The sequence below is a fragment of the Rhinoraja longicauda genome, chromosome 6 (genome assembly GCF_053455715.1).
Source record: "Rhinoraja longicauda isolate Sanriku21f chromosome 6, sRhiLon1.1, whole genome shotgun sequence".
Lineage (NCBI taxonomy): Eukaryota > Metazoa > Chordata > Chondrichthyes > Rajiformes > Arhynchobatidae > Rhinoraja > Rhinoraja longicauda.
Window position 1 is genome coordinate 79,199,655 of NC_135958.1, and position 25,476 is coordinate 79,225,130.

Genomic DNA, 25,476 nt, shown 5'->3' on the forward strand with positions numbered 1-25,476 from the left:
CCAGCATCTGCAGTTCCTTGAGTCTCCATTGTCTTTTACTTTGTGTTATTAATTGACCCTCAGTGTGATGCTACAATTGTTGTTGGGTACCATTTACACATTTATTGCACGTCGGAGGCTGTGGTTGGAATGAATAAAGTTGACCTTTGAGTGAATTTGCAGCCTCGGTATGGTCGAGATACTTAACTGGGCTACTGTATTCCTTCACAAAAGTGGCAATCCATGGTGTTAATATCGGAGGTAGAATGTATCGGTTTCATTGAACACTTTTACATGATGGAGTCATCATTTATTGCCTGTATATAATAGTCCTTGGAGAAGGTGGGAACCATTGGAGTTCATTAAAATAATCCCTCAGAATGTAGTGGCGCTTTGAATGTAATGGAGTGGCTGACTAGGCAGTCAGGAGTTAACTGTGTTGGAAGTCTGGCTTCCATTCAGCTGACCTATCACTCTCCCCTATGGTGTTGGCAAACTGAGATTCTATTAAAATGTAAATATGGAACAAAACAAAATTCTGATGACAGGAACTTGATTGGAATCTTGCTTTAGTGAATGTTATATTTGCCCATTATGACGGGTTTTGTATGAGCAAATAAGGAACATATTCACAAGCAAAAGAGTCACCATTAAAATATTCTTTTTGGTGTTTATTTTATATGAATATAATGATTTCCATGCAAATTTTGTATGCTGGACAAAGTAGTAATTGACCTGTTAAAGTAATAATCAGCATCCCAGCATGGAACAGCTGAAAGTGGCAGTGATTAGTTTGCCGCATTCTCATTTTTTTAAATTGCTATTCATCGTTAAGAGAAAAGGCAGCATGGTATTCTGAATGTATTGTATTCATCATTGGTTCCAAGGTTGGAGTTCATGGCCCCAGGCCCGAAAGAGATATTAATAAAGAACTCAAAACTGATGATCATTTCACGCTTAACTAAATTACATTAGCCATTTGTTGTCTTCAGAATATCTTTATTGTGGGACATTGATCTTCAAGTTTCACAAATTTATAAAGGCACCTTGATTTTGCCTTGAGGCAAAATATATATTACTTGTTGCAAGTGATCACTTATTTAAAGTGCAACGTGTTTGCATGTTGATGGGTTGTTCTTGTGATCTCGATGCAAATATAATTCAACATAAAATGCAGGCTTTCCATTAATCTTGGTTTGAAGGCACCTCTTGGTATAGCACAAGGGTGGACAAGGTTTAGTTTCATTATTATCACATTTACTGATGTACAGAGAAAAGATTTGTTTTGCATGCTATCCAAACAGATCAGATAATACCATACATAGATGCAGTCAGTTCAAGCTCAAGTACAATAGATACAGGGGAAGATACAGAATGCAGAACATAATACTCAGCATTGTAGCACATACGTTGCTTAGACAAAGTCCAATGTCCACAATGGGGTAGAGGTGAATCGAACAGTATCCTAGCTTATGGAAGGACCATTTACTGGTCTGATAATGGAGGGGAAGAAGTTGTTTCTGTGTGTGGTGGTGCACACTCCCAAACGTCTGTACCGTCTGCCGGATGGAAACAGGGAGAAGAAGGAATGACCGGGGTGGGACAAGTCTTTGATTACGTTACCTACTTTTCTGAGACAGAGTGAAGTGTAGATGGACTCAATGGTGGGGAATCTGGTCTGTTATGGTCTGGGCTACATCCACAACCCTCTGAAACAAAAGTTCCATGGATTGAAAAGATTGAAAAGACCAGGCTTGTATTCACTGGAGTTTAGAAGGATGAGAGGGGATCTTATAGAAACATATAAAATTATAAAAGGACTGGACAAGCTAGATGCAGGAAAAATGTTCCCAATGTTGGGCGAGTCCAGAACCAGGGGCCACAGTCTTAGAATAAAGGGGAGGCCATTTAAAACTGAGGTGAGAAGCAACTTTTTCACCCAGAGTTGTGAATTTGTGGAATTCTCTGCCACAGAGGGCAGTGGAGGCTAAATCACTGGATGGATTTAAGAGAGAGTTAGATAGAGCTCTAGGGGCTAGTGGAATCAAGGGATATGGGGAGAAGGCAGGCACGGGTTATTGATTGTGGACGATCAGCCATGATCACAATGAATGGTGGTGCTGGCTCGAAGGGCCGAATGGCCTCCTCCTGCACCTATTATCCATGTTTCTATGTAATTGGCACTTGCTACTCTGCCTGCATCAGATCATCTCAGGTCGAGCTTGTTCATTCTAACATGGAAGTCAGGAATGCATCAGATGTACAATGCCGGAGCTCCATCAGGGGCTTTGTAGCCAGTTCCACCGCAAGGCTCCTGAGGGAAGTAGGAGTCAGAGGGCCGGCCCAACGGAGGGCAATCAAAGAATTTGTCAATGCCGCCGAACGGAGCAGTCACTGGCTGTGGCTGAAAAGAAGAAATGCTGTCTGGGCTGCCACATGACCTTCTAGAGGCTAACCATAAGACCCACACCCAGGTCTGATCACCCTGCGTTGGGCCTGCCTCGACTGAGGGTGTCTTGTGATAAAAGGCCGAAACACCCAGTGACGTTGAAGTACACAACTGAAGATGTGTCTGAATGGTAGCAACATCACCTAGTGGTCACCCCCAAGAACAACACCAGTCAATTGTAGTGCAAACCCTAGGGATTGTAACATCCAGTCCTACTAATCAATCTGCGGTTGTTGGTGAAGGTCAGTTATCTTGGGCTGTGGAGGGGATGCTCTTCATTCCTGGCCTCTTGGCTTGCCTGAAGGTCTGAAGCATAACGTCATTCACTTGAGTGGGTTTGCTGACTTAGATTGAAATGGGAACTGTCATTTTTTACATAATTGTAATGTTTTAAATAAATTTCTATAGGTTGGTTTTAGGTGCTTTTTTAAAATATATATATTTCAAATATTACTGATTATCAGAATCATGGAAAAACAGTTTTGAAAGCCTTTGGGAGCACAAGCTGTCAATAGGCCATCAGGATGATACTGGAAGCAACTCATATCTGCTCCACACCTCGGGGCCTGGAGTTCCATTTGTTCCATAGAGCTGCGGAAGGTTAGTGTGGTCACAAGAGAAGCACTGGGTGGGGGGAGGGATCGTGAGTACATGGAGCAGGTTGTGTCAAAGCATCTGGTCCAATGACTCTTAACCAGATTATGGCTGTTCTGTATGAACAACTGGTAGAGCTGCTGCCTCTCAGCGCCAGTAACTATGTTTGATCCTGACTCGGGTGCTGTCTGTGTGGAGTTTACACACACACTCCCTGTGACTGCCTGGGTTTCCTCTGGGTGCTCCAGTTTCCTCCCACATCCCAAAAAGACGTGTGGGTTTGTACATTATTTTGCCTCTGCAAATTGCCCCTAGTGTGTAGGGAATGGATGGGAAAGTGGGATAACATTGAACTAGTGTGAATGGGTACTCGATGGTTGGCATGGACTCGCTAGGCTGAAGGGCCTGTTTCCATGCTATATCTTTGAATCAAGTCAACGCATGACTGTGTGGCCAGGTTCAGCTCCAACTCCATCATCAAGTTTGCTGACGACACTGTGGTGGTGGGCCTGATCTCCGATAATGATGAGAAGGCCTACCGGGAGGAGGTGGTTGATCTGGCACTCTGGTGTCAGGACAGCAGCCTCCTCTTGAATGTCACAAAAACTAAGGAGCTGATTGTAGACTTTAGAAGGGCTCAACATCTGAGGACGTACACGCCACTGGAGATAAATGGGATTACTGTGGATAGGGTGAGCAGCTTTAAATACCTGGGAGTCCACATCACAGAGGATCTGACATGGACAACACACATTGCCGCACTGGTGAGTAAGGCAAGGCAGCGCCTTTACCACCTCAGACAGTTGAGGAAATTCAGAGTCTCTCTGAGGATCCTTCAGTGCTTCTACTCTGGGGCTGTAGAAAGCATCTTGTCCGGAAACATCACAATCTGGTTTGGGAACAGCTCTGCCCAGGACAGGAAGGCTCTGCGGAGAGTAGTGCGTTCGGCTGAACGCACTATGGGAACTACACTCGCCCCCTGCAGGACCTATACATCAGGAGGTGCAGATCCAGAGCCAGCAACATTATGGGGGACCCCTACCACCCCAGCAACGGACTGTTCCAGCTGCTACGGTCAGGCAAACGTCTCCGCTGTCACGCTGTGAAAACAGAGGATGAGACGGAGTTTCTTCCCACAGGCCATCAGGACTGTTAACTCGTATAACCAGGGACTCATTTAATTTACTGTATTAATTTATTTTTTGTGTTAAAAAAATAAAATAAAATTCTATTCTGTTTGTAGTTTAGCACAATCCGCAGGTGTTGCCACTTTCATTTCACTGCACATCTTGTATATGTATGTGACAAATAAAGTTGACTTGACTTGACTTGAATGGCAACCTTCAGAAAAACAATGACAAGAAAGACCAGTAATTCCTTCCTTTAGTCTTGTGGGTATGGAGACTTGCCTAAGGCATAGGGAGAGCTAGCTGCATCTCTTGGAATATTCCTCTGGGATTTTTGGAATATTCCTCTGGGATATTTGGCAACTTTGACACTGGGTTAGTTAATTTTGGGCTTTAGCTTTGAAAATAAATTACTACTACCATGTTGCAGTAGAGTTCAGGTTGGTTTATATGCTAAAGTTACCTTAACAGCAGTGTAAAATAGTGTAAAATAATCATGGCAACACTACTAAATGTATCTGTAGCAAACACTGATTTTCCTGGGGTTGGACTGCACTAATTAAGTAAACTGTCATTGACTACTCTAGGATATCCTCTCTTCCAGACTTCAGTGTTCTCTTTAATAAATCTATCTGTTGTGACACCACCAGCTCTCCTTCCCACTCCCACTCTTGTCTTCCTTTCCCTGTCTTTTGCTTGGGCACATTATATCCAGGAATATTTGGAAGTCAATCCAGCTTTTTTGGTGAGATCACTGTTACCGTAACTCCGCGACTAATTACGCTTCATTAAGTCATGACAATTAAGCTCTTCCACAAAGTGCTGGAGTAAGTCAGCGGGTGAGGCAGCATCTTTGGAGAACATGAAAAGGTGAAGTTTCCTGTCAGGAACGAAGAGTCCCAAACTGAAACGTCACCTATCGATGTTCTCTGGAGATGCTGCCTGATCCGCTGAGTTGCTCCAGCACTTTGTATCTTTTGTATCTTACCAGCACCTTATGCAGTTCCTTATGTCTCCATTTTAAGCTCTTCCACCTTGTTCAACGTGCTTTGTGTACTGGCCTGCACAATGACCATATCTTTGAGCTTTGCTCTCTCTTTATCTAAAACTCTACTAATTTTTGCTTAGTAATCTCTGTTCTTTCCAATCTTTTTTTTGTGCACCGCATGTTCTTCTTTTTGTTTGCCAAATCAGTTTATGGCTCATCTTGAAGCACTGGTGAATCTCAAATAACCTGTTATTAATTGAACCCGCCTCATTATTTGTGCTATAATTTGTTTAAATACTCCTTTCAAAAAATGTTCCAGCATATTCTCCGACAGGCAGCTTAGAGCGAAACACAAAATAGTATCTGCAAATGAGTGGCTGTGGCAAAATCGCAAGAACCCAAATCGACAGTTGATGTAATTGATCTAAGAGCACTTTGTGTTAAAATTGGCCTCTGTATCTCAAAGCTAGAGGGGTAAGATGTGGACTGGAGGTGGTCTAAGGTTCCATTGTCATGGCCCTCCTTGACAGTGTATCTGCTGTTATGAAATTAGATTTTTGATTATACAAACCGTTAAGATCTTGCCACTGTTGCTTAGCAATACCCACACAATGTTTTTCAGAAAATTTGTCTAATGCACATTGTAAATGTTGTAAGTCTGCCAATGCTATTTAAAGTGATTATTTGAGGACTGCCATTTTACTTCAAAGTGATCTTTCTCAACTGCTGTACTTAATCTGAGAAAAAATCACTTTACTGCATTTTGGACCCAACTATATTTTAAATGGGCTTTTGGCAAATGTATTTGATTATAATGTTTTCAGTTACTCGTTGGGTAAATGTCTAAAGGAAACCTCACTGGAATAAAGATGCATCTATCAGAATTACAATACCATTGCATATGTTTATTTAGATAAGCTTAACAGGCAAGGAAACCGCTTATTATTTGAGCCCACCTAATTATTTCCTGCGCCACGTTTTGTTTAAATACTCCGATGTATTTGATGGTGCATGTAATTGGTAACACAGATTATGTTGCATAACTATGTTTATATTGAATCCCAAAGCTGCTGGTTAGATTGAGAATGATTATATTTGTTACTCTAGTTAAGTAAATATTAACCATGGTGTCAACATGATTATCAACCAGCCCTGGGATAATGAGTGAAATATTTAAATACAGCGATATAAATAGAAAACATTGGAACTGCTCAGCAAGGCAAGTAACATCAATGGAGAAAGAAGCAAAAAAATTCAGGTGAATTATATTCATGTCGGAACAGTTTTGGTGAAATACCATTGACCCGAAACATTAACGCAGTTTTTCTCTTTCTGACCTGCTGAATAGAAAATTTCCAGCATTTTTTCTTCACTCGTTGAATTTCCATTATCTGTGTTTCAGTCCAGAGGGTGCTTTTTCCGTGTTTAAATACATTGCTTTCAACTCTGCATCCCGACAGGTTTTTGAGATTGTGGAACGTGTTGAGGAGCTGAGGAGGAAGTGGCCCGTTGCCTGGGGGAAGTTGGACGAAGGTAGCATCGGCGTTGTGACACCGTACGCTGACCAAGTGTTTAGGATCCGGTCGGAACTTCGTAAGAAGAGGTTGTCCGAAGTGAACGTAGAACGAGTTCTGAATGTTCAAGGTAGGTTCCAGATCGTTGTTGAATTATTTTTGTTCCTCTTCCACAACGGGAAATTGTAGGTCAAGAGGAGAACTGCGGTGTGATAGCAATGAATGTGTTCCAGTGTGCTTGGTGGCCAACTGTCGCGGCGTATTCCTCGTCTCTTGGTTGTTGTCCTTTGCAAGGATATCTCCACAGTGAGAGAGAAATGGTGAATATCTGTCGGCTGGGGACTATATTTCAGGAAGTGGTATGAGTGACGGAGGTTGCACAGTAAACACCAAATGCTAACCCTGCTTTGGAACGACGCACAATGATTCAGAACAAGAGTGTGGAAGATGTGAAGGTTTAGGTAGAGAACGAAAAATACAAAGTACTGGAGTAACTCAATGGGTCAGGCAACATCTGGGGAGGGAAGGGACTGGCGGTGTTTTGGATTGGGACCCTCCTTCAGACTCGGAAAAATTAGTGAGAAAAATGCATTAGGAAGGAAGGAAATCCTTAAAAATATCAAGCAGTTCCGATTTATTTGAAGGGCAAATAATTGGAGATAATGGAATCAAAAATATAAACTCAACATGATGGAGATTCTTGGAGCAGAAAAACAGTAACGTTTCATTTCAATGAATGAATTCGGATGTAAAGTTAATGACTTGAAATGTTAACTCTGCTTCTAAATTCACAGCTGCTGACTGGCCTGAGTAAATCTCGCATTGTCTATTGCTACCTGAGTTTTCCAAACAACTCTTAACCAACTTTTTCTAAAGCTTTTCTTTTAATTAAATTTGACTCAAAATATAGGTCTACCTTTTATTCTAGTGAAATTGAACAACTTGATTTCATGTTCCTTCAGAAGTACAAGGAGTGAGTTCCTTTGTGTCTCACATTGGCATTGTGATCACGTATGTTTGAGAGTTTAACTAGATTAGAGAAAGGAGGGATGGAGCAAAGGAATTCAAAATAACTACTGGTCCTCTGAAGAAGTTCATGTTCCAGCTTGGTGTGGAAGAGCTCATTGAGCTCCTTCACTCCCTCCTGGAAGCTGGTTTGAGTGATAGATGTGACCTTTGGCTAAGTTAACCTTTGGGGCATCCTGCAGATCAGTAGCGGTCTAACAATCCATTGTTCTTGTCTTAATTATGTTCTCAATTCTTTTTCTGGCAAAGTGAAGTAAAAAGGTTTGAACCCAGGCACTCTGTTCTTTGTTATTTAATTTAGCAAGATGCAATTTGGTGTTTTTCTATAATTATACAATACACACTATCAGTTACACAGTAGTTCACAATCAGTTGCATAATTGTGGCAGAGATTTTTTTTATTTTTATGATCTAATCCTTACAACCCTTCATTGAGCTTTCTAACATTTGTTAAATAATCCACTGTTTAATATAACATTTTTTTCTGCATATATTTTAGGTATAATGCATTTGTAGGGAGTTTGCAGTTATCCTCTGGTTCAATTCTAAAAATGATTTTATTCTGCTCTGGATGTTAGATGCATACAGAAATCTACACTGGTGGAGCAACATCACAAGAAGGAGAAAATTATACATTTATATAATGCTCTTCGTGGTTGATAAAGCATTCTTATTCGGTATTGTCAGGACACTATGATCAATTGATTGCATGGCTAGTCTTTATTTTTGTAATGTTGAGGGTTAAATATTGGCAAGGTTACCAGGGAGAACTTCCCGATCCTCTTTAATAGTACTGTAGGTTTTTTTAACGTTCAGTTGAAACGGCAGAAGGTGCCTTGGCTTTAGTCATCTTCTGTAACATGCCACTGCTGACACTCAAGTCACCAGGGCTGCACTGATGCTAGTCCAGATTATATGAACCAGTCTCCTGTGTAGGACTTAAACGATGAGCCTCTGACCCTGAGGTGAGTGAGCTGACATCTGCCTCAGAAAGTCCATAAAGTTGAGAGTTTAAAATGCAACACTGAAGAAATGCATTTCACTTGGATGCTCTCATGTGGTCACATACAGTACACAACTGAACTGTTTTTGTTCTGAGCTTAGGAGTGCAAAATGGATTTATCCGAATTTGCAAATGTTCTTGTGCACCATTTATTATGTCTAATCTTGATCGCTGTTTACCATGTACAGTTGCTTTGAAATAACATGGATGAGAAAAATCATATGACCTTTTTTGTCCTTTTTATTTTTATTCAGGCAAGCAGTTTAGAGTCTTATTTCTCAGTACAGTAAGGACAAGACACACGTGCAAACATAAGCAGACGCCCATCAAGCGAAAGGAACAGTTAGTTGAAGACTCCACCGAGGACCTGGACTATGGGTTTCTGTCTAATTACAAGCTGCTTAATACTGCCATCACCAGAGCACAGTCACTGGTCGCTGTGGTTGGAGACCCCATAGCCCTGTGCTCAGTTGGGAGATGCAGGTAAAGTGATATTATTGTTCCTTAACCAGAAAATTAATCATACCTCACTGTTATGATTTGAATTTCACTTCAATGATATTTTTCTGGAAGCTGACCTACCAGTCTGCTCTCTGTGAGAATGTCTTATATCCCCCCCCCCCCCCCCCTCCGCCACCTCACTGCGATTTCAAAATTGAGAAGGAATTTTGTAAAAAGTCATATTACTGTAAGATATGAATGTGAATTGTATAGTATGTATAAAACTGTATCAGATCATTTGGCCCATATGTTGCACACTGGTGTCCAGATTCCATATGAGACTCTACCCATGCCACATGATCTGACTCTATCAGTCCGTGCTTCTATTCCTTCATTTGTGAATTCAGCTTCCCTTGAGGCCATTGGAATTTGCAGGATGATTGTCATTATACCTAACTAAGCATGGTAATGAGAGGCGATTTAATTATCAAAATCTCTTTTGCTCACCCAACCACTTCAGTTTCTGTAGGTGAAGTCCTTTCTTTCTGGATCTTAAAGACACTTGAAACGTAATGTGTTGAAAATATAATTTTCCTGCATATGCTATATTTGAATTGGGAAGTTATTCAACTTTTAGAGTCATAGAGTCATAGAATGATACAGTGTGGAAACGGGCCATTCGGCCCAACTCGCTGGCCAACAATGTCCCAGCTACCCGAGTCCAACCTGCCTGCGCTTGGTCCATATCCCTCCAAACTTGTCCTATCCATATACCTGTCTAACTGTTTCTTAAACGATGGGATAGTCCCTCCTCTGGCAGCTTGTTCCATACAACCACCACCCTTTGTGTAAAAAAGTTACACCTCGGATTCCTATTAAATCTTTTCCCCTTCACCTTGAACCCATGTCCTCTGGTCCTCGATTCCCCTACTCTGGGCAAAAGACTGTGCATCTACTCGGTCTATTCCTCTCATGATTTTGTATACATCTATAAGATCTCCCCTCATCCTCCTGCGCTCCATGGAATAGAGACCCAGCCTACTTGACCTCTCCCTATAGCTCACACCCTCTAGTCTTGGCAATATCCTCGTAATCTGATCCATTTGTAATTCTTACAATGTAAGATGGTTTTGTTTTTTACTGTCATTGGACAGCTCTTTACATTGTGAGCAATCCAATGGACTAGGAAGTGTTTAATGATCAACTGTTTGATTGGGAATCCAATTTATCTGCATCAGATTTCTTGGTAAACGTTGGTTAGACATGGCAACCATCGTCTTTAGTGTTGTTTATTTAAATCATATTGCCTTTGAGACAGTTGCTCTGGCACAGTCCGCCTGCCTTGATTAATAGCAAGTATGGGATTGAATTTGGATCAGCAGATCAAATTAAACGTCTCTGGGAGATGTTTAATTCTTTTGAGATCATGTGCTTGAATCGTGCAAGGAGATAATTACCCTGATTGGTTCCTGAACTGAAGATGCACATGGCAGGTTTTGTGAAATTTGCATTCATAAGAATAATTTCAATTTATGGGACTCCATGGGATATGTGCGGTTCTTGCCAAAACCCCATGCTCGGAACTCCAAAAATCAATTATCGATAGCTCAGAATGATTTGAATCTTTCAGATCATACGAATTAAATGTTTGTTGTTATTAACCAGGAGAATGTGTCAACTATGTATTTTATGAAATAATAAACTGTGGTAAATTAGAAATGCCAACTTCGAATGTGCTGGAGATAGATACAAAGTGCTGGAGTAACTCAGTGGGCCAGGCAGCATCTCTGGCGAAAAAGGATGGTTAACGTTTCGGGTTGGGATCCTTCAGACTCTTCGAATGTATTGGCATTGTTGTCATTTTCAGTTTAATCAAAGTATTTTATTTGAAAAAATACATATTTGATGTATGATGAAACAGCAGCAAACACCCAATTTGATTGAACTAATCAGAGACGGGAGTAAACCATGCAGCCTCTGCTCTCTCATTCAATAACATCATGGGTGACTTTTTAACCTCATCACCACTTTCCTGCACTAAACTCTTTAATATCTTTTTTTTAAATCACCATCTGAAATAATGGCCCCGAAGCAGAATGAAAATAAACATTCAGCCCCTTTAGCATTTTTCATGATTATTTCTGAAATTGCATTAAATGTAATGAATTTGTTCCAAGTTGCAATCAAACCTATTAATTCAGAACTCAAAATAAATTATGGCCTTAGCTACTTTCTTGGTTGACAGAGCAACTCTAATAAGGCAGAGTTTAATAAGATTTGAAATGGTGGAATTATTGTTTTGAGTAATACAATGATAGGGTAGACAGACAGAACCTTTTCCCGAGGATGGAAAGCATAGCTTTAAGGTCAGAGGGGCAAAGTTTAAAGGAGATGTGCGAACAAGTTTTATTAGAGCATGGTGAGTGCCTGGAACCTGCTGCCAGGGCTGGTGGTTGAGGCAGATATAACAGTAGCATTTATGGAGGGATACATTATGTGCAGGCGGGTAAGAGTTGGTCTTGGCATCGTGTTTGGCACAGACACTGTTCTATATTCTACGGGTGTACAAAGATGTGAAACCTATAGATACTCTATATTAGCTTTATAATGAGATGAGTATTAGCCGTGTGTCTGTATGCAGTAAACAGCCGCAGCTCATGGCTGATGACTGATGACATGATTAGACTGGATCCTCAGCTCCAGCCAAAGTCTGGGGCTCTTGCATGGGTTTCACAATACTGGGCTAAAGTACATTTCCCTTCTACAAGTAATTGCCATGGTGACCCCCAGTCTTGGCTTTTGTTTTTATTTGTTACTAATTACTGCAATCAATTCTACTCCGTTTCTGTGTGTTAAATCCTAACTTTCCCCAATACAGACTCCAAAATACAACCTTTCACACCACGGCTGTACCCGATTCCCACATTCCAATGACGTGCAGGTTTGCAGATTAATTGGCTTCTGTAAATTGCCCCTAGTGCATAGGATGTGAAAGTGGGATAAAGTGGAGTATGGGTGATCGATGGTCGACTTGAACTCGGTGGGCCAAAGGGCCAGTTTCCACGCGGTATCTCCAAAACTAAAAATGTCAACTAATTTGCCGTGTATGCTTGACCAGCTTCCCCCATTCTATCCTTCATAAATATCTCTAACTCTTGCCAGCAGTGATATTTTTGCGATTTCTTGTTCACCCATAGGGCTCCTGCTTGCTGACCTATATAAGCATCTGGTTATGTAATGCCTTGTTTTTTGAAATTTCACACATTGGTTTGCAGCTCCCTCCGTGGTCATATCCCTCCTCTGCAGTCTGCGGGTTATTGTAGCTCTTCTAATCCTCTGCAGCTCTTCAGTTATTGTAGCTCTTCTAATTATGCCCTTTAACAATCCCCGAATTAAATTTTGTGCCATTTGTGGTACTGTACTTCGCAATTCTCGTCAATGTTACTTAAAATATTCGGCTTTGACTTAACATTCGGTTGGTTATCCTACCATCTCCTTGCACAATGCCTGTTTCTGTACTGTATCTCTAAACTAAACTAGATGCAGATCAAGATTGGAAGAAATGCAGATAAATTGTTGCTTTATCTGGAAGGAACATTTAAAAAGGCATTTCAGCAGGTGCTTAGATAGAAGAGGTTTAGAAGGATATGGGCCAAAAGCGAGCATGCCGGGAGTGACTTAGATGGGCGTCTTGGTTGGCATGAGCTAGTCGGGCCGAAGAGCCTGTTTCCAAGTGTGTGGCTGCACGTGGACGCTGCGTGTTCGGGTTGCTCGTGGTAGGAAGGGATAAGGCAAGAGACAGATATTGCATCTCCCAAAATCGCATAGGAAAGTGCAGAGCCAATGTATTACTTGAAATTTGATGAAGTGTTTGGTATTTTGCATTCACGGTTTGTGGTTGATTTAAAATTTTGGCAATGTGCCCTGAACAACTGCAGCATATTATAATCTTGGTGTTTTTTTTCTCAGTTGTTATTCTGCCGGTCACATTTCTCCTCCCTTTCACATTTACAATTTTAATCTTTTAATACAGAACAGAAATAAAAATGCACAAGACAAATCTTGCATATCCTGGAATGTGAACAATTTAACTAACGTTGTCTGGATCAGTTTTCTTGCTTGTGATTTACAACCCAACGATAGTGGATTGCATTTCACCCTCCAGGAGCTCTGGTTTGTAGCATCAGCAGCCATCATTACTCCTTTCTCATCCTTTTATTAGGGTACTAGCTCTTTGCAGCAATCTACGAACATTTTTTTTAATGCTTGGCATGTGTGTTTGATGTTAATCTGGTTTGAGCGATTTGACTGCTTCACAAATGTTACATGTGACGAGACTAAATGCCAGCTGCATTTATGGGTCACGTTGTATTCAAAAAATTGAGTTATGTAAAAAATTTTGAGTGCTTGCTGGTGTTTGAAGGCATGTAACTAAAGTAGGGTGAATATATTGTCGGGTCCCCACCGCCCCCAACCCACCTCCCTCCATCCCTGCATCTCATCAGATTTCATGAGGAAATACAGGCGCTTGACACAGGATGTTAAGTTTGACAAAACCAGTTATTGCTTCAGCACTGGGACCATTTGTTATAGTCGTTGTTCAGCTCCAGATGACCTTGTTTTACAAATACAGTAATTCCTTAAGTTACAAATTTTCACACTCATGTCATTGATCTTTAGGCCCAGGTCTTCAATCTACAAAGTTCTGTTCTGCTGTAACATACATGAAGCCACATTGTGTGATTTCGAGCAACCTTACAACATCCCAATAAAGCATATTCCAAGAACACATCAATTTTATAAATCGAGGAATTACTTTAAGGAAATATTTTCCACTCAAAAGCATTTGTTTTATTGCACTTTGCTGGCACCCATCTTCAGGGGAATATTCTTTTGCAAGATGGATTTACAAATGTTATTAAACATCAGTGGTTTTCCCTGAGCTGCTGCAGATAGCTACAAACCTGCGACCCATGAACACGAGGAAAACTGGAGGCCCAGATGGTATATCTGGGCGAGTACTAAAGTCTTGTGCTACTCAGCTTGCTCCAGTGCTCACCACAATATTCAACCTCTCCTTGGCAAAGTCCGTGGTCCCTGCATGCTTCAAAAGATCCATCATTGTACCGGTGCCAAAGAATGCCTCTCCAGCGTGTTTAAATGACTACCGACCGGTGGCCCTCACCTCGGTTGTCATGAAATGCTTTGAGAGGCTAGTCAAGAAGCACATCTGCGCCCTCCTTCCTCGCAACATGGACCCACTACAGTTCGCATACTGTCCGAACAGGTCCACGGATGATGCGGTCTCCCAGGTTCTACACACCGCTCTCTCTCATCTGGACAGCCAGGGGGGCTATGTGAGGATGCTGTTCATTGACTTTAGTTCAGCATTCAACACAATAGTCCCCAGCAGACTGGTTGAGAAGCTGCTAGAACTGGGGCTTAGCACCCCTCTGTGTGCCTGGGTCCTGGACTTTCTCACTGCCAGGCCCCAAGTGGTCAGGATGGGGGAACACACATCTAGCTCCCTCACCCTGAACATAGGATCCCCCCAGGGCTGCGTCCTTAGCCCCCTACTGTACTCCCTGTACACACATGACTGTGGGGCCAGGTTCAGCTCAAACTCCATCATCAAGTTTGCTGATGACACTGTGGTGGTGGGCCGGATCTCCAACAACGATGAGAAGGCCTACCGGGAGGAGGTGGCTGATCTGGCACTCTGGTGTCAGGACAATAGCCTCCTCTTGAATGTCACTAAAACAAAGGAGCTGATTGTGGACTTCAGAAGGGCTAAACATCCAAGAACGTACACGCCACTGGAGATAAATGGGTCTATTGTGGATAGGGTGAGCAGTTTTAAATACTTGGGAGTCCGCATCGCAGAGGATCTGACGTGGGCAACGCACATTGCCGCACTGGTGGATAAGGCTAAGCAGCGCCTTTACCACCTTAGACAACTGAGGAAATTCAGAGTGTCTCTGAGGATTCTTCATTGCTTCTACTCTGGGGCTGTAGAGAGCATCCTGTCCGGCAACATTACAGTCTGGTTTGGGAACAGCTCTGCCCAGGACAGGATAGCCCTGCAGAGAGTAGTGCGTTCGGCAGAACGCACCATGGGAACTACACTCGTCCCCCTGCAGGACCTATACATCAGGAGGTGCAGATCCAGAGCAAGCAAGATCATGAGGGACCCCTGCCACCCCAGTAACGGACTATTCCAGATGCTACGATCAGGCAAACGTCTCCGCTGTCACGCTGTGAAAACGGAGAGGATGAGACGGAGCTTCTTCCCACAGGCCATCAAGACTGTCAACTTTTATAACCCCAGAGACTACATTTTTGTCGACACTAATAGTAACTTATTAACTTTATTTATATGCTGTAACTGTAATTCTTTTTGTGCACAACCCGCAGGCATTGCCACTTTCATTTCACTGCACATCGTGTATGTGTATGTGACAAATAAATTTGACTTGACTTGACTTGATTGAGAACAAGTGCATTTCTATCGTAGGACACCATCATTCCTCAATTACACACCACAGTGGCACTGCCAGTGGAGCCACTCCCTCATAGTGCCCGAGACCCTGGTTCAATCCTGAGCTCTGGTGCTGTCTGTGGAATTTGCATGTTCTCCCTGTGACCATGAGGATTTCCTCCAGGTGATCTTGCATCATTCTTTATTCAAAGACATGCATTTGTCGGTTTAATTGGCCACTAAGTTGCTTGCACTGAAGGTAGAATGTGGGTCGAATAGATTACAGGGAAAATTACTGAGGGAATGGAATTACTCTGTGAGCTGAGGGCGGGCAGGCTTAGGACTTTATTCCTCGCAGTGCAGGAAGATGAGGGGTGATCTTATAGAGTTGTATAAAATCAGTAGGGTATAGGTAGGGTGAATGAGTCTTTTTCTTCGATGGGAAATGAAGACCTAGTGGCCATAAGTTCAAGGTGAGCAAAGAAAGATGAACCCGAGGAGCTCCTTTTTCACACACAGGGTGGTGGGTATTTGGAAGCAGTTGCCTGAGGAAGTGGACGCAAGGAACTGCAGATGCTTGTGAACAGAAAAAGACAAAGTTGTGGTGTAACTCGGTGAGCAGGCAGCATCTTTGGAGAACATGGACGAGTATGATGGAATGAAGTCCACTTAATTGGACTGTGACAGTTCCAGCCACATCCAAAACAAAAAGTTCAGTCTCTTAGGAGAAAGTAGCTGGTCAGGATTGGCACCCAGCATCATCAGCACCAGCATATCTACATTCTGTACCATCTGCAAAATGCATCGTAACAATTTGCCAACGTTTATTTGGCATTACCTGCTAAAAATGCTACCTTTGCCCCCTAAAAGGACAAGCTTATCCTTTGTCCCCACTGTAGAGTGTAAACATCCCCACTTTCAAGTTCTCCTCTAAGGGGTGGAGCCATTTTGACCTGAGAACATTGGGTCACAGTCCAGGAACTCTCTCTAACAAAACATTTCACCGCCAGATTGGAATGATTCGAAATAACTGCACTCCACTATCTTCCCATGGACAGCAACTCCTGGGCTTACTAATGATGTCCACAACATACGACTGAATAAAGTAAATAATGCACCTGAATGTTTTTAGGAAAGGGCAGATTTCCAAAATATCTCTGGACAATTGTGGACCTTATCCAGAGTTATTGTTGAACTATTTTCAAAGCAACCGATAAAAGCTTTAGCTTCTCCTTAATGACACCACGTGTAAAGAAACAAGTGCTTGTTTGTGTGGATACCATAAAACCACCAAGCATATGTTATATCTAAAGTTACAGGAACAATGTGTCCTAAAATTTTGTCTTTTCATTTAAGATACATTTGAAAATCTTTTTTTCTGCAGTAGAAGTGGCTCTTATATATTCAAGAGATTCCTCCATAATTTAAAAAGTGGAGAGCAAGGATTTCAGAATGAAATGAAGATGAAAAGATTAGTGTGTATTTTGATATCCATCAGTATATACTATTCTGTCAGCTCTTGTGAGGAAAATGGTAAGCCCGTGGAATCTTGCCCACGGTGCTGTATGAATTTTTAAAGGGATGCAGATAATTAGAACAAGGTTGATTGCAAACATTCCTTCTACAGTTTTCAGCTTACTGGAGTAAGACGTCTATTTTAATATTGGTCTTTCACACTTCACTGATAGTGAATTTTTAAAGGTTTGGAGCATTTGATAAATGTGTGCTGTTCCTGAGAAATGAGTAGCGTGAATGCTGCTGCAGGCCTGGCTGCTACATTGGTTAATCAAATAATTTGTTCCACAGCAGAACTCTAAGAAACTCTGAGTTTTGGAGTTCTTTTGGTGTTACAGTGAAAAAAATCAAACATATTTTCAGAAAGGATAAAATAAACAAACTGACCTGGAAATGTTTGACTTTCAAGAGATTGCACTGGTCACTGATTTATTTCCCGTCTCAGTTTGTCTCCTTAATTCTCTCTGCATTGGCATCAGTCACATGCATATTTTCTCATCAGTATCACCTGCCTTCTCAATTTGTTTTCAAATTATTTTTGTTTAATGGATTTATTTAACTTCATTAAAACTTCCCTGATGCCTGCTGTGAAATATTATTTCTGCAATAGCTTGCTCTGGACAAGGTCTTTGATTTGTGTAAACTATTATCACTTTCCAGGAAAGTCCAAAACTCAGTGTTCATTCGCTCTCAATCAGTTCCTGAGCTAATTACAGTATCCTCCTTCCATACACATTGTGCTCTGAGCGGCACGGTGGTGCAGCAGTACAGTTGCTGCCTTACAGCGAATGCAGCGCCGGAGACCCGGGTTCGATCCCGACTACGGATGCTGTCTGTACGGAGTTCTCCCCGTGTCCTTCGGTTTCCTCCCACACTCCAAAGACGTACAGGTTTGTAGGTTACTTGGCTTGGTAAATGTAAAAATTGTCCCTAGTATGTGTAGGATAGTGTTAATATGCGGGGATCGTTGGTCGGCGTGGACTCGGTGGGCCGCAGGGCCTGTTTCCACACTGTATCTCTAAACTAAACTAAACTAAAGGAGGTTGTCTGATGAAGGCAACCAACGCTGGGTTGGACCTCATCTCCCCTCTTGACTGAAATATCCTCAGTGCTGGGTGGGGACCCACCTTCCTGGATGTTGGGTTGACTGGTTTATCATCTATCTTTCCTTCTCCCGCACAGCTCCACTTTTATTTCCTTTCATAGACACTTCATGATGCATTTCATCTACACCCAGTGATGTACTTAGTGCCATTAATCTATTTTAATATATCTTTTCAGCTTTGACTATTCGCTTCTTAACTTCCCTTCCCTAAATTTGTGCAGCCTTTTACCCACTACCGTTGTATGGACAGTTGCAAAGTGATTTGCCTTGTCAGGAAGATTTGAGATTATTTTTGTCTACTTGAAAATCATATGTGATTGTACTGGTATTTTGACCCTTTGCTTTTGGGTCTGAGGATGATAAATGCTGCTGAGTTTTCGGTCTGCTCCACCTATTGCAGCTTCCTGTGCAGCAAGCACTGGTGTTTTTGAGAAGGCAGCAGGCTGGGACTACTAATATTGCCCTTAAGTGCCTGATTTCGGCTTGCACAAGGCACTTGGGCGCACTCCATTATTTTTATTGCTGCTTTCTTCCTCTGTTCCTCTCCATGGAGCATGTTTAATCTCTCCAAAGTCAGCCTCCCCTGATGCTGTAGCTGTAATTAAATGGAACATTTTGTGGCATGACATATCACCAGTTATTATTTTTGACGGTTTAGGTTTGTTATTGCCACATGTGCAGAGGTACAGCGAAAAGCTTTGATTTGTATGCTATCCAAACAGATTAGTTAATACCACATACAATACAATCAAGTCAAACCCAAGTACAATAGATGGAGCAAAGGGGAAGATGCAGAATATAGTTCTCAGCATCATGGCGCTTCAGTTCCATAGACAGATTGACATCACTGCTATTTTGTGGAAGAGGAAAATAATTTGCTTCGTACTCCTATTTTGTTTAATTTCCTCTTATCTTATGCCATAAACATTAAAAAGAACCTCCCAAATGTCACATTTTGTGCAGATAGAAAAATGTGACTTTTGATAATGTTAATGTTTTGGGGCAGAAAGTTTGACATTGTTCAACAAGCCGTGTTATTTTCAGGGTTAAAATGGAATTATGATTTATTAATCCTCCCACAAATTGTGTGCACAGTTCATTGAGTTTCTGATGCATAGTTTAAACGGCAGAGTTTTGACGATCACCATTCTTGATATTTTATCTCTTGAATCATCAGAGGTGTCAGCTTGACCAGTAATAGTTCTTGAGTTGCATTGCAGACTTGACCTACCTTACTTATTAGAGAAGGTTATGATTGTAACACATGCTGCCACACTGCATTGAAACATTGCCACAATTCCATGCATTGTGACGATAAATATTTGAAGCAAATTTGCTTGTACAGTGCCTTTAATTTTTTATATTAGTGGTAAATTAGGATGGCTAGTCAAGTAAATAATTGTTAATGATGGTTAATGTCTAGTGATCTCACTGTGTTCTTAGCTCAAGCCAGAAAGAACGTATAACCTGTTAGTATGATGTGGGAAGTATAGTATAACTGTATTTTGTATTTAGTATTTACTGTGATATATCTGATCTGACTGGATAGCATGCAAAATAAAGCTTTTCCCTGTACCTTGGTTCACGTGATAATAATAAACCTAAACCTGGCCCTTTATATCTGTGAAGGTAAATTTGCACTTTATCATTTTAACAAATTGGAAATGCAAAAACGATCCCTGTGGAACCAAACCAGCCACGTGCCATCTTTCTGCATTTGCCAAACTGTTGGGCACCTTCACGTGTTATTAACGTCTCCTTTGGCTACCTGCGCATTGAAATAAAGTTGTTCTTCCCAAATACAGTTCCGTTAAACTGTAATATTTGTAACTGCCGATTATATATGCAGATTACCTTTTGCCCTCACTGGCGCATTAATTATTTAAATTTTTTCAATCATCACTTTATAAGTGAACATGTGTGAATGAGCTGGGATTGCATGTTCATTTTTATTGTTTTGTGCTAATATTAGTAGGCTGTCCCATCTGTTCAGAGTAAGGTCTTCATTTGGTGAATTGAAGTGGGCAGTTCCCTGTTGTACAGGTCTGAAAGTGCGACTGTTGTACTCAACGTCTGACACCGTGCAAAGGACAGGATTCCACATTTTGGGAGGATATGCCCCTTATTTTGTGGTGGGAGGATGGTACAGGGAGTTGTAATTATTGGTGTAAGCAGCATCAAACCACATGTTTTGCAACAAATGGGTTTTCGACCTGAAAGATAATTTGATGATTTGGAAACACAACGATCTTCAGATGCTGAAATGCTGGTAGAGTTGTTGCCTCACAGCGCGGGGGACCAAGGTTCGATCCTGACCTAGGGTGTTGTGTGTGTGGAGTTTGTATGTTCTACCTGTTACCACGTGGGTTTCCTCTGGGTGCTCCAGTTTCCTCCTACATCCCAAAGATGTGTGGGCTTGTATGTTAATTATCCTCTGTAGTTCTATGCTATCCCATTTTCGCATCCAAAGAAGACGTTAATAACACGTGAAGGTGCCCTAGTGTGGAGGAAGTGGATGCCAAAATGGTGATCGATGGTCAGCATTGGCTCAGTGGGCCGAAGGGCCTGTTTCCATGCTGCAAACTAAACAAGCAATTTTCAAGACAGGTCAATAGTTTGATGGTGAGATAAGGTTGTAGTTAGCGTTGTACAGTGTAGTTCGCGAGTCTGACGGTTGATGGCCTTGAGCAGAGCTTTGATGCATCCCAATAGGATGCTTTCTGCGGTTCATCATAGAAGTTGGTAATAGTCGTTGGAGACGTGCCAAACTTCTTTAATCTTCTGTGGAATTGGAGGAGTTGGTGTCCTTTCTTGGCATTGATGACGTTGGAGCTCTCTGGCTACACAGTCATGGGCATAGATAGAGCAGAGGTCTGAACACACAGCTTTGAGATGCCTCTGTGCTGATGGTCAGCGAGGAGGAGAGGTCATTACCAATTCATACTGGTTCAGGTCTATTGATGAGGAAGTTGAGGATCCAGTTGCATGGGAACATCATAGATCCAGCTCCTGGAGTTTGGAAAATGTTGCCATATGTGTCCTTGTTGTCCAAGTGCCCCAGTGCACAGTGGAGAGCCAGTGAGATCACATCCGTGGTTGATCTGTTGCGGGAAAGGCAAGTTGAAGTGGGTCTAGATCCTTAGTATGGCAGGAGTTGATAAGCTTCATAACCAACCTCTCAAATTGCTAATAAGGTTATAATATGGTAAAACATTGTTTGATTATTGCGGATTTTTTCTAACATGCTGCTTCCTCTGCTTCTTCCTCCACACAAACCTGTCTCTTCATATCCTATCATATCATATCATATATATACAGCGCGGAAACAGGCCTTTTCGGCCCACCAAGTCCGCACCGCCCAGCGATCCCCGCACATTAACACTATCCTACACCCACTAGGAACAATTTTTACATTTACCCAGCCAATTAACCTACATACCTGTACGTCTTCATGTGTCTTGTTGGACACCATCCCGTTTAGATTGTTTCTTGTCTCCCTCTCAATGACTCCTGTAAGCAGATTTTACTTAAAATGAACAAAATGAATTAATATATTTATTGCAGCTTGAAACTGGGTTGATCAATGAAATGTACATGACCTATACATTGGCTGTGTAAGTTAAACTTGAGTCATTATCAAGGTGATCATTAATCTGCAGCAGATAACTCGTGAAAAACACTTGATTAAAAAAAATGGATGAGCAGCTGCTTCAAATGAGCTGTTTTTTAATTGGCTAAAATCCAACCCATTTGTGGTTAATGAACAGAAAATCTAACCCAGGAAATACATAAATGGTGAATTTTTCAAGGATGTTCTCATTTTAGTGCTAGATGTCTGACCAGGATTCCTGACCTGGAAACCATCTCGAGCAACATTTATATTCTGGTGTCCTGGAAAGGATGAAATTATGTATTTTCCCCTTTTTGGTTATCTGGTGATCCTGAATTGAATATACGCCTTTCACTAAATTGGGATATCCTAAAGAACTTCATAGCCGGTAACATACATTTACAGCGTATATAAGAAAATAACTGCAGATGCTGGTACAAATTATAAGAAAATAACTGCAGATGCTGGTACAAATTATAAGAAAATAACTGCAGATGCTGTATAAGAAAATAACTGCAGATGCTGTATAAGAAAATAACTGCAGATGCTGTATAAGAAAATAACTGCAGATGCTGTACAAAAAAATAACTGCAAATGCTGTATAAGAAAATAACTGCAGATGCTGACCACGTACATTTACAGGGTGGTCACTGTGCAGTTGGGAGAAATCGCACAACACGATCCATGAAAAGAAATGAGATAAGTTGGTATCTTGTTTTGGTAATGTAGACTCGGATACTGAACGTCTTCCTTAATCAAAATTCTATGACAGTATTCAATTCACCAGGGAGGTCAAATGGGGTCTTAGTTTGTGCCTCTCCTGCAGGCCAATAACTCCAACTGTGAGCAACGTCCGTAGATTATCTGGATTTTGTTGATGCAAGGAACTGCAGATGCTAGTTTATTTAAAAAAAAGCGCAAACCATCTTCAGTTTCAAATGTGCTCTCGTAACTTTAACAGATCGTGATGGGGCAATCCAGTGAATGCCAATGGGCTGCCGACCGCAGAGGTCATTGCAATTGCAGCCCATTGCATCCTTGCCTGGTGTATTAGGTCAAACGTGCCTTGTTGTTTGAATGCAGGGTTTTCTAATTGCTCTTCTGCTTGTTCACCCTGGCTCTGTGAATGTTGCCTTTTCAAGTATGTATGCACTTCGCTTTGAACATTAGAATCTGTTTCCACCACCCTTCCAGGCATTGAAGTTCCAGTCTTCATAGATATCTGTCTTCTGGTAGCTGACCTGATTATAGCTGGATCCCTGGCTGTGCAGCTCGCAGCTCCCAGCTCCCTCCTTGCCCGCCTACAATATCGCAGTTAACAGTAAATTTCCCTGACTGACCCCAACTGCTTAAGCTGATTAAACTCTGTCTTTACAGATGAGTAAAGATGTACGTTAAACCTGTGGACAGTGAATAAAGCCTACATTGTTGTAGAATATATTGTGCACTCTTGTGGTTTCACCTCATTTGAAAGGCCATTTAAAAATGTGCATTGCATTAGTTTGCATGTATAAAATAGATCACCATGCCAACAAAGCCTCTGCTTCCAACCTACTGTATCATTTTTGCATTCAGGCTCAGCTGGATGCATCAATGTTGCCAGTATTTTGTATGCAGATTAACAATTCAGAGATTGGTCCCAGCTTTTCCACACCAGATTTTTTTTTCTTTTGTTCTTTATAAGTATGTTTTTGGATAAAATGATGTTGTCTTTCATTTCTGCGTCAATTTATTTATTTGTTCAATTCACCAATTTTGTGCAATAAACAGCTTTTTTTGCTTTAAAATTACTCTTTCCCCCCCCCCCGTTTATTTTATTTGAACCGTCTCGTACATCATAAACCTAATATTAGACCAAGAAATGTTCTCACCTTTTATTAGCATTTCAGTAAAATTGGTTGAAAGGAAATGTTAAATGATAATAAGATCTGGTTCTTGATTTTCAGTCATACTTCGATTTGCCGGCTCTTTTGTGTGATTGGGAATTTGGTAGAAGTAGAATTACAGGCACTGTGCCTTGGGAGAGCCAATACATTAAGCCACCATATTCATAAAACACTGACTTATTCTTGCTACCTTTCTTGTTTGAAATGGTTACTTTTATTAAATGTTTATTATTCTTACACTGCAATCGTTGCACTTAAGGTCATAGGGAATAGGAGTGGAATTAGGCCATTCGGCCCATCAAGTCTACTCTGCCATTCAATCATGGCTGATCTATCTCCCTCCTAACCTCATTCTCCTGCGTTCTCTCCATAACCTCTAGTACAACCATTTTTGTACTATTGTACTTGTGTACAATATGATTTTACTCAATCATATGCAAAATGAATTTAATTGCATCTAGGGTAGACACAAAATGCTGGAGTAACTCAGCGGGTCAGGCAGCATCTCGGGAGAGCAGGAATGGGTGACGTTTCGGGTCGAGATCCTTCTTCAGACTGAGTCACACCAGTCTGAAGAACGATCTCGTCCAGAAACGTCACCCATTCCTTCTCTCCTGAGATGCTGCCAGACCTGCTGAGTTACACAAGTATTTTGTGTCTCCCTTCGATTTAAACCAGCATCCACAGTTTTGTTCCTATTCATTACATCTAGGTACATTTGACAATAAAGTACCATTGAACCATTAAACGTTGTCACTGTCCCACCACCTTCCTCTCCAAAATACCTCATGAACAGAAAAACTTTTAGTTGGTTTCCAAAAATCACCGATGTTTTTATATTAATGGCCTTATTCAATTTTTCAACTCAAAAACACAGCAAATTGATGTGCTCAACAAATTCAGTAATGTGCACATTTAATGCCAGGCCATTGATGCCATGTTATAAACTTAATCCAGTTTATTTCTGTATTTTGTAGAAAATCCATGATATCATTTTTTTTGTAAACCTGTGTCTGCAGTTCTTTGATTCTACATAACTCTGCCCGAATTTTTTTTAAACTTGGTGTACATGCTGTACCTAATGATCATGTTTTTAAAATTAATAATCTCTAACTTCTGCGAATGTATGGAGGTATTTTCTTATTTGCCTTTGACGTGCACTGCTTGAGGTTTTGAACAATTGCAGGTAAGGGGGACCTCCTTTTAATATCATGTTCTTGTTCTTCCAGGAAATTCTGGGAAAGTTTCATTGATATCTGTCACGAGAACAACAGTCTCCATGGCATCACATTTGAACAAATTAAGGCACAGCTGGAGGCATTGGAGTTGAAGAAGACTTATGTCCTTAATCCTCTCGCTCCAGAATTCATCCCTAGAGCCCTCAGACTTCAGCAGCCAGCAAATACTAACAAGCAGCAACAGCCATCCCCTCCAAAGGTACGTAGGAAACAAAACTGCAGATGCTGGTTTAAATTGAAGGTAGACACAAAATGCTGGAGTAACTCAACGAGTCAGGCAGCATCTCGGGAGAGAAGGAATGGGTGACGTTTTGGGTCGAGACCCTCCTTCAGATTGATGTCAAGGGAGGGGGCGGGATGTCCCCTGACATCAGTCTGAAGAAGGGTCTTGGCCCGAAACGTCACCCATTCCTTCTCTCCCGAGATGCTGCCTGACCCGCTGAGTTACTCCAGCATTTTGTGTCTTCCTCTGAAGGTACGGTGACTGGTTTATATATGTTACTCCTTTGGGGGACTCTCTTAA

At 41.5% G+C, this 25,476-nt stretch overlaps 1 protein-coding gene across 5 annotated transcripts in view; it reads left to right on the forward strand.

Moving 5' to 3' along the window:
• Window positions 1-25,476, forward strand: part of helz (helicase with zinc finger) — a 176,354-nt gene that overhangs the window by 98,502 nt on the left and 52,376 nt on the right. For all 5 annotated transcript variants that reach the window (XM_078401433.1, XM_078401434.1, XM_078401435.1 and 2 more), the window contains 3 exons: window positions 6,598-6,781; window positions 8,935-9,163; window positions 24,945-25,152. In XM_078401433.1, coding sequence (XP_078257559.1) covers window positions 6,598-6,781; window positions 8,935-9,163; window positions 24,945-25,152 — 621 coding nt within the window. The remainder of the gene's footprint in view (window positions 1-6,597; window positions 6,782-8,934; window positions 9,164-24,944; window positions 25,153-25,476) is intronic.